The sequence below is a fragment of the Coregonus clupeaformis genome, chromosome 16 (genome assembly GCF_020615455.1).
Source record: "Coregonus clupeaformis isolate EN_2021a chromosome 16, ASM2061545v1, whole genome shotgun sequence".
NCBI lineage: Eukaryota > Metazoa > Chordata > Actinopteri > Salmoniformes > Salmonidae > Coregonus > Coregonus clupeaformis.
This window is the reverse complement of record NC_059207.1, coordinates 7,735,021-7,748,421: the sequence shown is the minus strand read 5'-3', so window position 1 is coordinate 7,748,421 and position 13,401 is coordinate 7,735,021. Positions and strand designations below refer to the sequence as shown.

Sequence of the window (13,401 nt, the reverse complement as noted above, 5' to 3'; positions counted from 1 at the left end):
CTCTAGCCCCAGGACAACTCTAGCCCCAGACCCAACTCTAGCCCCAGCCCCAACTCTAGCCCCAGACCCAACTCTAGCCCCAGCCTCAACTCTACATTTACATTTACATTTTAGTCATTTAGCAGACGCTCTTATCCAGAGCGACTTACAGTTAGTGAATACATATATATATATTTTTTTTCATACTGGCCCCCCGTGGGAATCGAACCCAAAACCCTGGCGTTGCAAACGCCATGTTCTATCAACTGAGCTACATCCCTGCCGGCCATTCCCTCCCCTACCCTGGACGACGCTGGGCCAATTGTGCACCGCCCATGAGTCTCCCGGTCGCGGCCGGCTGCGACAGAGCCTGGATACGAACCAGAATCTCTAGTGGCACAGATAGCACTGCGATGCAGTGCCTTAGACCACTGCGACAACTCTAGCCCCATCCCCAACTCTAGCCCCAGGACAACTCTAGCCCCAGGACAACTCTAGCCCCAGGACAACTCTAGCCCCAGGACAACTCTAGCCCCAGACCCAACTCTAGCCCCAGGACAACTCTAGCCCCAGACCAACTCTAGCCCCAGGACAACTCTAGCCCCATCTCCCCACCCAACTCTAGCCCCAGGACAACTCTAGCCCCAGACCCAACTCTAGCCCCAGGACAACTCTAGCCCCAGGACAACTCTAGCCCCAGACCCAACTCTAGCCCCAGACCCAACTCTAGCCCCAGGACAACTCTAGCCCCAGGACAACTCTAGCCCCAGGACAACTCTAGCCCCAGGACAACTCTAGCCCCAGACCCAACTCTAGCCCCAGCCCCAACTCTAGCCCCAGCCCAACTCAAGCCCTAAGACAACTCTAGCCCCATCCCCAACTCTAGCCCCAGGACAACTCTAGCCCCAGTCCCAACTCAAGCCCCAGGACAACTCTAGCCCCAGTCCCAACTCTAGCCCCAGGACAACTCTAGCCCCATCCCCAACTCTAGCCCCAGACCCAACTCTAGCCCCAGTCCCAACTCTAGCCCCAGGACAACTCTAGCCCCAGACCCAACTCTAGCCCCAGCCCCAACTCAAGCCCCAAGACAACTCTAGCCCCATCCCCAACTCTAGCCCCAGGACAATTCTAGCCCCAGACCCAACTCTAGCCCCAGCCCCAACTCTAGCCCCATCCCCAACTCAAGCCCCAAGACAACTCTAGCCCCATCCCCAACTCTAGCCCCAGGACAACTCTAGCCCCAGACCCAACTCTAGCCCCAGGACAACTCTAGCCCCAGGACAACTCTAGCCCCAGACCCAACTCTAGCCCCAGACCCAACTCTAGCCCCAGGACAACTCTAGCCCCAGGACAACTCTAGCCCCAGGACAACTCTAGCCCCCAGGACAACTCTAGCCCCAGACCCAACTCTAGCCCCAGGACAACTCTAGCCCCAGTCCCAACTCTAGCCCCAGTCCCAACTCTAGCCCCAGACCCAACTCTAGCCCCAGACCCAACTCTAGCCCCAGGACAACTCTAGCCCCAGACCCAACTCTAGCCCCATCCCCAACTCTAGCCCCAGGACAACTCTAGCCCCAGACCCAACTCTAGCCCCATCCCCAACTCTAGCCCCAGGACAACTCTAGCCCCAGCCCAACTCTAGCCCCAGGACAACTCTAGCCCCAGCCCAAATCTAGCCCCAGGACAACTCTAGCACCAGCACCAACTCTTGCCCCAGACCCAAATCTAGCCTCAACTCTAGTCTCAGCCTCCTAGCCCAAGCCTCAGCCTCAGCCCCAGTCTCAGCCCCAGCATCAACCCCAGCCTCAGCCCCAGTCTCAGCCCCAGCATCAACCCCAGCCTCAGCCCCAGCCCTAGCCTCAACCCCAGACTCAGCCCCAGCCTCAGCCTCAACCTCATTCCCACCAGGTTTTACATGGACACTATGCTGCTTCGGACCTGTGCCAACAAAGGCCTAGTTCACACAGTGATCCAGCATGCACTGTGCACTAGAGTTGTCTAGTCCTGAATGTCTACTGACCTACAGTCGCTCTCTTTCACTAATATGTTTTGACATGACAAAGAAGGTCACTGTTGTCCGAATTGTACGTATGGCCTATGACTTTGATCGATTGCTGCTGTGGCGTTTATTCCAATACCCCTGATGAGTCTGCCTGTTGCGATGTCTGCAAGGTCTGACTTTACTCTGAGAAATGTAACCACTTTCGATCGACCTCCAATCCCAGCTGCATTTGCAACACTGTTTCTTTTCTGGAGCCTCAAAGTGGGATCAAAGGGGAGCTTGTTTAGCCAGGTGTTCCAGCGAACTGTTGGAATGTCTTGCTGCTTGAAATAATTGATTCTGTGTTTTGCTCACTGGTGCTGTTGGTTGATCTCCTGGATCCGGCCAGCTGCCTAGACCAGGTCTCTTGGTCACAGAGGTCAACTCAGAGAATAACACAAAACAAAAAGACACCTGGAACACAAAGACCTAGAATTGCACAAGCATGCAGTGCAGGGATGCATGGGCGTTCTCATACTCATCCACACACAAACACACACACACACACACACACACACACACGCACCTAAACATACACACACACACACACACACACTTCCTCCCCCAAGTCCCCCAACATGTTTATGTTCATGATTCATCATTCAACATGTCTGAACTCTGTCTGAGCTGTGTCTGAACTCTGTGTAGTTTGTGTTGAAATGAATGAGTGTGTGAACTTACCACCCGCTTGTCATCCTGTAGGTTCAGGTTTCCCTAAACCTGGCCTTCAGACATGTTTCATCACCCCGTCTTTTGGAATGAGAGGGAACGTCACCACCAGTGTTCTCCCTAAGGGCCCTGCCCCAGAGAGGCCGGCCCCCCAGCCCCATCCCAAAGACGAGGATACTCTGGTGCAGATGGCCGAACACATCCCGGCAGGGACACGCACGCCCATGTGTGGCCACTGCAACATGGACATCAGGTGAGAGAGAGAGAAGAGAGAGAGAGAGAGAGAGAGAGAGAGAGAGAGAGAGAGAGAGAGAGAGAGAGAGAGAGAAGTAGAGAAAGAGAGAGAGAGAGAGAGAGAGAGAGAGAGAGAGAGAAGAGAAGAGAGAAGAGAGAGAGAGAGAGAGAGAGAGAGAGAGAGAGAGAGAGAGAGAGAGAGAGAGAGAGAGAGAGAGAGAGAGAGAGAGAGAGAGAGAGAGAGAGAGAGAGAGTTAGAGTTGGGCAATATGGACAAAAGTCTGTATCACAATTGACCAGTTTGTCACGATCGTCGGAAGGAGCGGACCAATACGCAGCGCGTGGAGTGAACATGATGACTTTATTTATAAAGCAACCACGACAAAACAACAAAAGACGATAGTGAAGTCTAACGTAACAATACACTGAACTTGGAACAATAACCCACAAAACAAAGGTGAAAACTGACAGTTTAAACATGGCTCCCAATCAGAGATAACGAGCCGACAGCTGACACTCGTTACCTCCGATTGGGAGTCATTGACTACAACATACAACACCTAGAAAAACAACCCACAGACCTGCAAACATAGAAATACACCCACAGAACTACCAACATAGAAAAACACCCAAATCCCCAACAAAAACAACATACACTCTAGCTCACATACAAAAGTCCTAGAGCCAGAGTGTCACAGTACCCTCTAAAGGTGCGCACTCCGGGCGCACCAGCCTACGCTCTAGGGAGGGTCTGGGTGGGCGTCTGTCCACGGTGGTGGCTCTGGCCCCGGTCGTGATCCCCACCCCACCACAGTCACAAACTGCTTAGTAGGCAGTACCGACTAAGGGACAGCACCTGACTAAGGGGCAGCACCGGACTAAGTGGCAGCACCGGACTAAGGGGCAGCACCGGACCAAGGGGCAGCACCGGGCTAAGGGCAGCACCTGACTAAAGGGCAGCACCGGACTGAGGGGCAGATCCTGGCTGGCTGGCTCAGGCGGATCCTGGCTGGACGGCTCTGGCGGATCCTGGCTGGCGGAAGGCTCTGGCTGATCCTGTCTGGCGGAAGGCTCTGGCTGATCCTGTCTGTGGAAGGCTCTGGCTGATCCTGTCTGGCGGAAGGCTCTGGCTGATCCTGTCTGGCAGAAGGCTCTGGCTGATCCTGTCTGGCAGAAGGCTCTGGCTGATCCTGTCTGGGCGGAAGGCTCTGGCTGATCCTGTCTGGCGGAAGGCTCTGACGGCGTTGGGCAGATGGGCAGTTCAGACGGGCGTTGGGCAGACGGACAGTTCAGGCCCCGTTGGGCAGACGGGCAGTTCAGACGGAGCGTTGGGCAGACGGACAGTTCAGACGGCGTTGGGCAGACGGACAGTTCAGGCCCCGTTGGGCAGACGGGCAGTTCAGACGGGCGTTGGGCAGACGGACAGTTCAGACGGCGTTGGGCAGACGGACAGTTCAGGCCCGTTGGGCAGACGGCAGACTCTGGCCGTCTGAGGCGCATCGTAGGCCTGGTGCGTAGTGCCGGAACAGGAGGTACCGGGCTGAGGACACGCATCTCAGGGCTAGTGCGGAGAGAAGCAACAGGGCTTGCTGGACCCTGGGAACGCACATGACGCCTGGTGCGGGAGCCGGAACAGGGCATGCTGGACCCTGGGGACTCCCATAACGCCTAGTGCGGGGAGCCGGAACAGGGCATGCTGGACCCTGGGGACTCCATAACGCCTAGTGCGGGAGCCGGAACAGGGCATGCTGGACCCTGGGGACTCCCCTAACGCCTAGTGCGGGAGCCGGAACAGGGCATGCTGGACCCTGGGGACTCCCATAACGCCTAGTGCGGAGAGCAGGAACAGGCCGGGCGGGGGCTGGCGACGCGCACCGTATCCCTGGTGCGAGTGGCCGGAACAGGCCGGGCCGGGTTAGCGAGCGCACCGTATCCCTGGTGCGAGGAGTAGGAACAGGCCGGGCTGGGCTGGCGCACGCGCACCGCTATCCCTGGTGCGAGTGGCCGGAACAGGCCGGGCCGGGATGGCGAAGCGCACCGTATCCCTGGTGCGAGGAGTAGGAACAGGCCGGGCTGGGCTGGCGACGCGCACCGTATCCCTGGTGCGAGTGGCCGGAACAGGCCGGGCCGGGTTGGCGAGCGCACCGTATCCCTGGTGCGAGGAGTAGGAACAGGCCGGGCTGGGCTGGCGACGCGCACCGTATCCCTGGTGCGAGTGGCCGGAACAGGCCGGGCCGGGTTGGCGAAGCGCACCGTATCCCTGGTGCGAGGAGTAGGAACAGGCCGGGCTGGGCTGGCGACGCGCACCGTATCTTAGTGCGAGGAACCGGAACAGGCCGTACCGTCACGGGGAACACACACTACTGGCTGCACCACGGGACTAGGAACGGGCCGGACCGAACTGGTTACACACCCCCAGTACCTCACGCCGTGCCTCAACACTTTCCTTCCCTGCTTTACCCAGTTGCCCCTTGACCTGGTAGCCCACTGAATCCGTCCCTTCTCTGCCTCCGTCAGCCCCTTAACCTGGCAGCCCTCTGACTCTGCCTTGTGGCAGCCTCCTGCTGCTCCGTCGCCCAAACCATGTGCCCCCCCCCAAAAATTTCTTGGGGTTGCCTCTCGTCCTTCCGACGATGATGGCCCTGCTGATGCCGTTGCTCCTCTCGCCGTCGCCTCTCCACCGTCTCGTTCCATGGTCGGCGATCCATACCATCTAGGATCTCCTCCCAAGTCCAGGACCCTTTACCTTCCACCAGTTCCTTCCATGTCCAGACCCTTTGTTCCTGGACGCGCTGCTTGGTTCCTTTATGGTGGGTTATTCTGTCTGGCAGATCGTCGGAAGGAGCGGACCAATACGCAGCGCGTGGAGTGAACATGATGACTTTATTTATAAAGCAACCACGACAAAACAACAAAAGACGATAGTGAAGTCCTAACGTAACAATACACTGAACTTGGAACAATAACCCACAAAACAAAGGTGAAAACTGACAGTTTAAATATGGCTCCCAATCAGAGATAACGAGCCGACAGCTGACACTCGTTACCTCCGATTGGGAGTCATTGACTACAACATACAACACCTAGAAAAACAACCCACAGACCTGCAAACATAGAAATACACCCGACAGAACTACCAACATAGAAAAACACCCAAATCCCCAACAAAACAACATACACTCTAGCTCACATACAAAAGTCCTAGAGCCAGAGTGTCACACAGTTACTTATTTATACTAATCTTAAAACGACTACTACTTGTTTGAATGTTGTAGCTATCAGTTGGACCATTAGCAATAGCCCATATTAGCAGACATCTTTTATTTCGAACATAACATTCATCTAGTAAAGGCTAATTATCATTATTATTGATATCATTAGAATGCCCTCGATATATTATCGGTTCGGTCGGTATTGATAATATTTTGTTTTATCCAAGCTCTAGCGTGTTTGTATGGGACCATACAGAACAGTACAGAGTTGGACCCTGAGGGAAATGTCTTTTACATTTTACATTTTAGTCATTTAGCAGACGCTCTTATCCAGAGCGATTTACAGTTAGTGAGTGCATACATTTTCATACTGGCCCCCGGTGGGAAACGAACCCACAACCCTGGCATTGCAAGCGCCATGCTCTACAGCCATTTCAATAGAATTACAATATTCAACAAAACATAATATAATCACATATCATTCCAAAATATGAATGAAAATGGTGCACAGCACACACCTTATTGGCAAAAGTGAAAGGGAAAGTGTTGTCCAAGCCTTTTCAATCAGCGGTGAGGAGGCTGGATGGGATGTGACACAGTCCATGATTAAGATAAGGCATATGGGCTGGCGCTCCCTTCCTACCCCCACCCCCACCCCCTATCTCTCTCCCCTCTCTCTCTCCCCCCCTATCTCTCTCCCCTCTCTCTCCCTCTCTCTCTCTCCCTCTCTCTCTCTCTCTCTCTCTCCCTCTCTTCTCTCTCTCTCCCTCTCTTCCTCTCTCTCTCTCTCTCTCTCTCTCTCGCTCCTCGCTCTCTCTCTCTCTCACCTCTCGCTCTCCTCGCTCTCTCTCTCTCTCCTCGCTCTCTCTCTCTCTCCCTCTCTCGCTCTCTCTCTCTCTCTCTCTCTCGCTCTCTCTCTCTCGCCTCTCTCCTCGCTCTCTCTCTCGCTTTCTCTCTCTCTCGCTCTCTCTCTCTCTCTCTCTCTCTCTCTCTCTCTCTCTCGCTCTCTCGCTCTGCTCTCTCTCTCCTTGCTCTCTCTCGCTCCGCGCGCTCTCTCTCTCTCCCCTCCCTCTCTATCTCTCCCTCCCTCCGATGATGGTGTCTGGTTCATTCTTTAATTTGCCCAGAGTTAGGACTGTTGAATAGAACATGAGAGTCCGTGGTGGAGGAGGAGAACACACTGCTTGCGTCCCAAAATGGCACCCTATTCCCTATGTCATGCACTACTTTCGACCATGACCCATAGGGAAAATCATAGAGCTTTGGTCAAAGTAGTGCACCACACAGGGAATAGAGTACCATTCGGGATTCAGAGACTGGTTCTCTCCTCACCTTAATTACAGTTCATGGCTCTCAGCAGCCTGTTATTGGCCGGTAGCTAAGACTATCTCCTCTGGTGTTGGCTTACACTGAACCCCGGGGATAGGGTAGCAGATCCAGCTCCTGCCAAAGAGTGTCGGTGACGGCACAGTTTAGAATGACCATTGTGTGCATTAAATATCCCACTGTTGTTTTCCCCACTTAAGCTAATCATCCTATTTGCAGGCGTGATAGGCTTTGGTGACACTAGCTAAATGTACTGCTGTGAAAACAGTGATGGTTCTAGAAAAATTATGGTTAGGGTTCAACTGGGAGTATGGTAGAAAACGCTGCTTCAGATGCTAATAGGAAAGTTAGATTGTATTTAATTGAACTTATTTCATCTTAAAGGAACACTTCACTGGGAGAAATTTGCTTAGTACCTTTTCTTATATTTTTTACTCCAAAATGACGAAATTCACCGCTTTCACATATCTAGACACTGGTATGGTGCTGAATATAATGCATATGAGGTATAAAATCATGCTCCTTTAATCTGAATGAAAGCTGTTTTCTCCCTCCAGAGGCCCATTCCTGGTGGCCATGGGAAAGTCCTGGCACCCAGAGGAGTTTAACTGCGCCCACTGCCGGACATCCCTGGCAGACATTGGCTTCGTGGAGGAGCAGGGCTCCGTCTACTGTGAACACTGCTACGAGGACTTCTTTGCACCTACATGTAGCCGCTGCCAGCTGAAGATCCTGGGGGTAAGTCCTGAGGGGCATCCTACGAAGCAAGCTACATCTACTCAGAGTTTTCTACCTCTAACCAGCTTCAGTTAGCTTCACAGTCTTTCCTGACCGCGTCACCTGACCAGGAAAAACTCTGGGTCTTTACCATGGGCTGTCAATCATTCTGTCACCCTGTGTTTGACTGGATGGAAACTCTGACGTGAAAAGGACAGAGCGGCTTTGAGGAAACATGGAGTGACAATTCACGACTAGGCCTCAGAGGCCTCATTTTTTCTCTCAACCCTTTATTCTTCAAACTTGTCCACCCTTTTATTTCTCACCCTTTCTAACTGGCTAACAATTTTCTCACTCCTTCGTTCTTAATCCCTCCTTCATTCCAGCATTAGTCTATCCCCCAATGACCTCCCCAGTTCTCACAGCTGAATGGTGGGAAATCAGTGTGTGTGTTAAGCTCTGTCATGCGCTCCGCAGAAGAAAGGGAGCTGGAGAAAAGCTCTACGATCAGATGTGTCACAATTAGCACCCGGCAGTCTGGCCATTAGCACCCGGCAGTCTGGCCATCAGCACCCGGCAGCCTGGCTATCAGCACCCGGCAGTCTGGCCATCAGCACCCGGCAGCCTGGCCATCAGCACCCGGCATCTTGACAATTAGCACCCGGCATCATGACAATTAGCACCCAGCATCTTGACAATTAGCACCCGGCATCTTGACAATTAACCCCCCCGGCAGCCTTGCAATTAGCACCCGGTAGCCTGGCAATTAGCACCCGGTAGCCTGGCAATTAGCGCCTGGCATTTAGCACCCGTCAGCCTGGCCTTCCTGTAGATCAGTAGAGGTGCTGGAGAGGGAGAGTTCAATCAGAGGGCAGGGTAGATGGTTGGATATTCACACACACGTACACGGAAACACACACACACACACACGCTTGCAGCTTTGTCACCGATAAGGCTCTGTAATGATGAGCTGGACTTGCTGGACTAGTAATTGTCTGTGGTTTCCTTGCAGGAAGTGATCAACGCCCTGAAGCAGACCTGGCACATCCATTGTTTCCTGTGTGCATCGTGCCAGCAGCCTATTAGGAACAACACCTTTCACCTGGAGGATGGAGAGCCCTACTGTGAAAGAGGTGAACACACATAGGCTATGTCTCAATTATCTGTCCTTCCTCCCAAAGTGTGCACTTCCCTTCCCTGTCCAATTCCCTTCACTGATTTGAAAGGAAATTACTGGTCGAAGAAATATGCTGGACATTCCCACTAGCCCATGCCTCCACCAATTCAATGTTTGTAGATATTTGTGAAGTAGTGAACAAGTGTACACTTCAGGAGAAAGGAGACATTATTGGGATGCACCCAGGCTGACTGACTGCCTGTCTGTCAGAACTAGGGCCAGGAGTTTTCAGTTTTACAAGTAGTCTGAGTTCAGGAGTTTAAATCTTAACTCTTCTCTTTTCCCCTCCAGACTATTACTCCCTGTTTGGTACCGGTTGCCATGGTTGTGAGTTCCCCATAGAGGCAGGGGACAAGTTCTTGGAGGCTCTGGGATTCACCTGGCATGACACCTGTTTTGTGTGTGCGGTACGTTAGGCCTTGCATATATTTATTATATATATATTTATAAACTGGGTGGTTCGGAGCCCTGAATGCTGATTGGCTGGCAGCCGTGGTATATCAGACCGTATGACAAAACATTTATTTTGACTGCTCTAATTACGTTGGTAACCAGTTTATAATAGCAATAATGCACCTTGGGGGTTTGTGGTATATGGCCAATATACCATGGCTAAGGGCTGGGTCCAGGCACTCTGCGTTGTGTCATGCATAAGAACAGCCCTTAGCAGTGGTATATTGGCTATATACCACACCCCCTCTGGCCTTATTGCTGAATTATACGCACATGTATCTGTATCTTTATCCTGTATCTTTATCCTGTATCTGTATATGTGTTCCAGGTCTGCTGCACCACTCTGGAGGGTCAAGCCTTCTTCTCCAAAATGGACAAGCCTCTGTGCAGGAAACATGCACATAGTGTGGTGAAAATCTGAACAAGGACAGGAGCAGATGGCTAGAGGAGAGCTGGAGGAGAGCTGGAGGAGAGCTGGAGAAAGAGGGCTGGGCTAGACGGAGAACTTATGTTATGACTGTTGAATGGTATTTGGAGTATCCCCAGAACTAAAGACCTCAGTCAGATAAAGTCCAGAAGATCAGAGAGATCTCCATGGGTGCATCCCAAATGGCACCCTATTGCCTGTATAGTGTACAACTGTTGCCCAGAGCACTCTAAGCCTTGGTCAAAAGTAGTGCACTACATAGGGAATAGGGTGATGTTTGGGACACATCCATGGAGATCCCTCTGATCTTTCTGGACTTTATCTGACTGAGGTCTTTAGATCTGGGGATGAAGTGTTGTTTTACTGGCTTTGTGTCAAGTATGATAGGCTATATGTAGTAATAATAATAAAAAAAATGTGTTGGGTTATATTCATATTGTCTATATATCTATCCATGTATACTCCTGCCTCTCGTAATAAGACTAGACTAAAACGAATACCTTTGTTTTGTTTTGAATTGCCAAAATCAACGGAGAAGGGCTCCCTGTCAGCTTTGACTCAATGTGTATATTTTACATGTACACCTCAAAGCATACAGAGTATTGAAAAGCGGTAGAGAGGATATCGTTACAATTAACCATGCTGCATTCAACTGTTAGAATTGGTCCCAGTTGAAAAATAAATAAATGAAATTTTTCCTCCCCAAAAAAAACATCTGCCCTGAGACGTGGTGGTTCGACTGTTTGTCATCATTTCTACCAACGTACTGTGATAGAGTCTGCATTGAACTTATTGTCATTACCGTTTCCAAAAGCCACGTTGTTGTTGGATACCCATCATACTGTATATGAAAGGGTTTGAAAAATAATGTTTGTAAAGAAATATATTTTTTCGAGGGAGGCTGTTTCTAGCCTGAGTGCCTGTCTGTTTGTGCTGTCATGCCAACTCCTTGTCACTCATTGTCATGTCATGTTTGGCTTGACAAGGACAGCAATGGAGTTGACAAGAGCACAGACAGATCTCGGACCATGGCTACATACCACAGGCTGCCAATGTACTGTTCAAAAAAGGTGCTTCTTTGTACAAAGTTCCCAACCCAGTCTCATTCTATCCACGTCCCCATGCCACATAGCCTGAGTGCCAGTCTGTTTGTGCTGTCATGCCAACTCCTTGTCACTCATTGTCATGTCATGTTTGGCTTGACAATATCATCGGCAAGAGCATAAACCGGGCTAGCTGTGTCGTTGCCCTGGGAACATGCCTACACTGTGAGGATGAGAGAAGACCGAAGAGTGAGGGGAAAAGTTTAGACATTTTTCTTCGTCTGTTTTTCCCTGAAGTCTCTTGAAGTCTCTTGCAGTTGAGGCTGTTGAGGGGAGGACGGCTCGTTAATAATGGCTGGAATGGAGCGAATGGAATGGCGTCAACCACATCGAAACCCCGTGTTTGATGTATTTGATACCATTCCACTGATTCCGCTCCAGCCATTACCACGAGCCCGTCCTCCCCAATTAAGGTGCCACCAACCTCCTGTGGTCTCTTGGTATTAATCTTGATGTAAACTTCACTATCCCTCCATCTCAACAGAATGAATGATTGAATCTTGTTGTTGTTGTTGACATGGACGAACGGTACAGAGGACAAAGAGTAAACCAAGTTACATGGATAATACGTCTGAGATCTTTTCAGTGGTGATTTAAAAAATCACGTATATTTAGCTCTTGATTTTAAAATGTGATGTGTTATTTATCTTCTATTTTACAGTTTGTTATTGTTAAAATGTTAGTCCAAAAGGTTCGACTAAGGTCTTGGTCCATACTGTAATTCTCACATCTTGAAATCCTGTCATCGGTAATGGAGTGTAACAACTCTTCTCTTTTAACCTCAGAGGTCTCAATTAGCATTGGATTCAACTGTATGGCCTGTCATATGGCATACTTCACTGTTACATTAATGACTTAGCACTTCACATCTTCTAACGCTGGTTCTCACAGGGTTTAACGTGCACATTAAGTGGCCTGTGGTTGGATACTGGCACACACAACCTAGGCTACCAGAGTCGGCATGTGTTCAAATCCGACCCACTGCCTTTCTGCCTCGCAATCCGTACTTCATTTCCTGTCTCCTCTTCACTAGCCTATCTCAATAAAATTATACAAAAATGAACAAAGAACGAGGTAAATAACATTCTAATTAGGTTATTACCCTTTTGTGAAAATGACATGAGGAGGATTACTGGTCCTGTCTTTGCAAATCCTATTGGTTATCTTAACATATCAATTGAGGCCATATATTATAATTATGTTGATTTGATTAGAAAATACTCCTGTAAAAGTGTATTTAAAGTTGCAATACGCAGAAATCGCTACGCCATTTCCTGGTTGCAAAAATTCTAATAGTTCACCTAATTTCTGTTTATGTGACAAAACAAGCTATCATTGTGTAAATAATCATTGTATTATGTAAACTGCTGTGAAATATATTGTCCATAACCAAAAATATTGTATTTTCAGCTGTTTGAAGCTGGTGTACAAAACCTAAAGTAAAAGACGCAAAAACAAACCATAAGAATGGGAAGCATAGAAATAGCGCACATAGAAAATATATACCGCTTCTTAGACTTCTATGTGAATTTGGTCAGGTTGCCCAAATAGTTACATATTGCAGTATTAAAAGCATAGGGTAGTGGAATCATCTTCCTGTTCATTGTTTTTACAAGAGTCATGTAATCACCACCATGACCCTCAATGGATTGTATTTATGTCTTCTGAATAAATAGAACAACATAATTCAATGCATAATGACGTCACCTAAATGAAAAATAACAATAACAACCCCTGAGATTTGACTCAGTCACTTCTATTTTTTTTATCTGAGATCCACGTTTCATGACTGTTCCACTGGACACCTTTGATATTGGTTACTTCAATGCCAAGGTAGCATTGACCCCCAGCCGTTCCATATGCATTTTATCTATTCCGGAGCTACCACACCTTGTTCAACTTGTCAACCAATCAGCAAGGAGAATCAGGTGTTCTAGTTAAAGCTACAACAACATTTTGAAACGCCTGGGGGTCCCCAAGTAGAGGTTTGAGAACCACTAACCATCCTCAATTCAAAAGCTGTTTTCTTGACTGCACTTCTTCAATACGTCGGTAGTTGGAGC

General features: G+C 49.9%; 1 protein-coding gene across 7 annotated transcripts in view; it reads left to right on the top strand.

Moving 5' to 3' along the window:
- The window catches only part of LOC121584376 (PDZ and LIM domain protein 5), a 121,303-nt gene extending 110,900 nt beyond the window's left edge, over positions 1–10,403 (top strand). For 3 of the 7 annotated variants that reach the window (XM_041900209.2, XM_041900210.2, XM_041900208.2), the window contains 5 exons: positions 2,723–2,942; positions 8,019–8,199; positions 9,191–9,311; positions 9,647–9,762; positions 10,137–10,403. In XM_041900209.2, coding sequence (XP_041756143.2) covers positions 2,723–2,942; positions 8,019–8,199; positions 9,191–9,311; positions 9,647–9,762; positions 10,137–10,229 — 731 coding nt within the window. In that variant the 3' untranslated portion in view covers positions 10,230–10,403. The remainder of the gene's footprint in view (positions 1–2,722; positions 2,943–8,018; positions 8,200–9,190; positions 9,312–9,646; positions 9,763–10,136) is intronic. The other 4 variants (XM_041900211.2, XM_041900214.2, XM_041900212.2 and 1 more) reach the window with 2 other exon arrangements.
- The last annotated feature ends 2,998 nt before the right edge of the window (positions 10,404–13,401 follow it).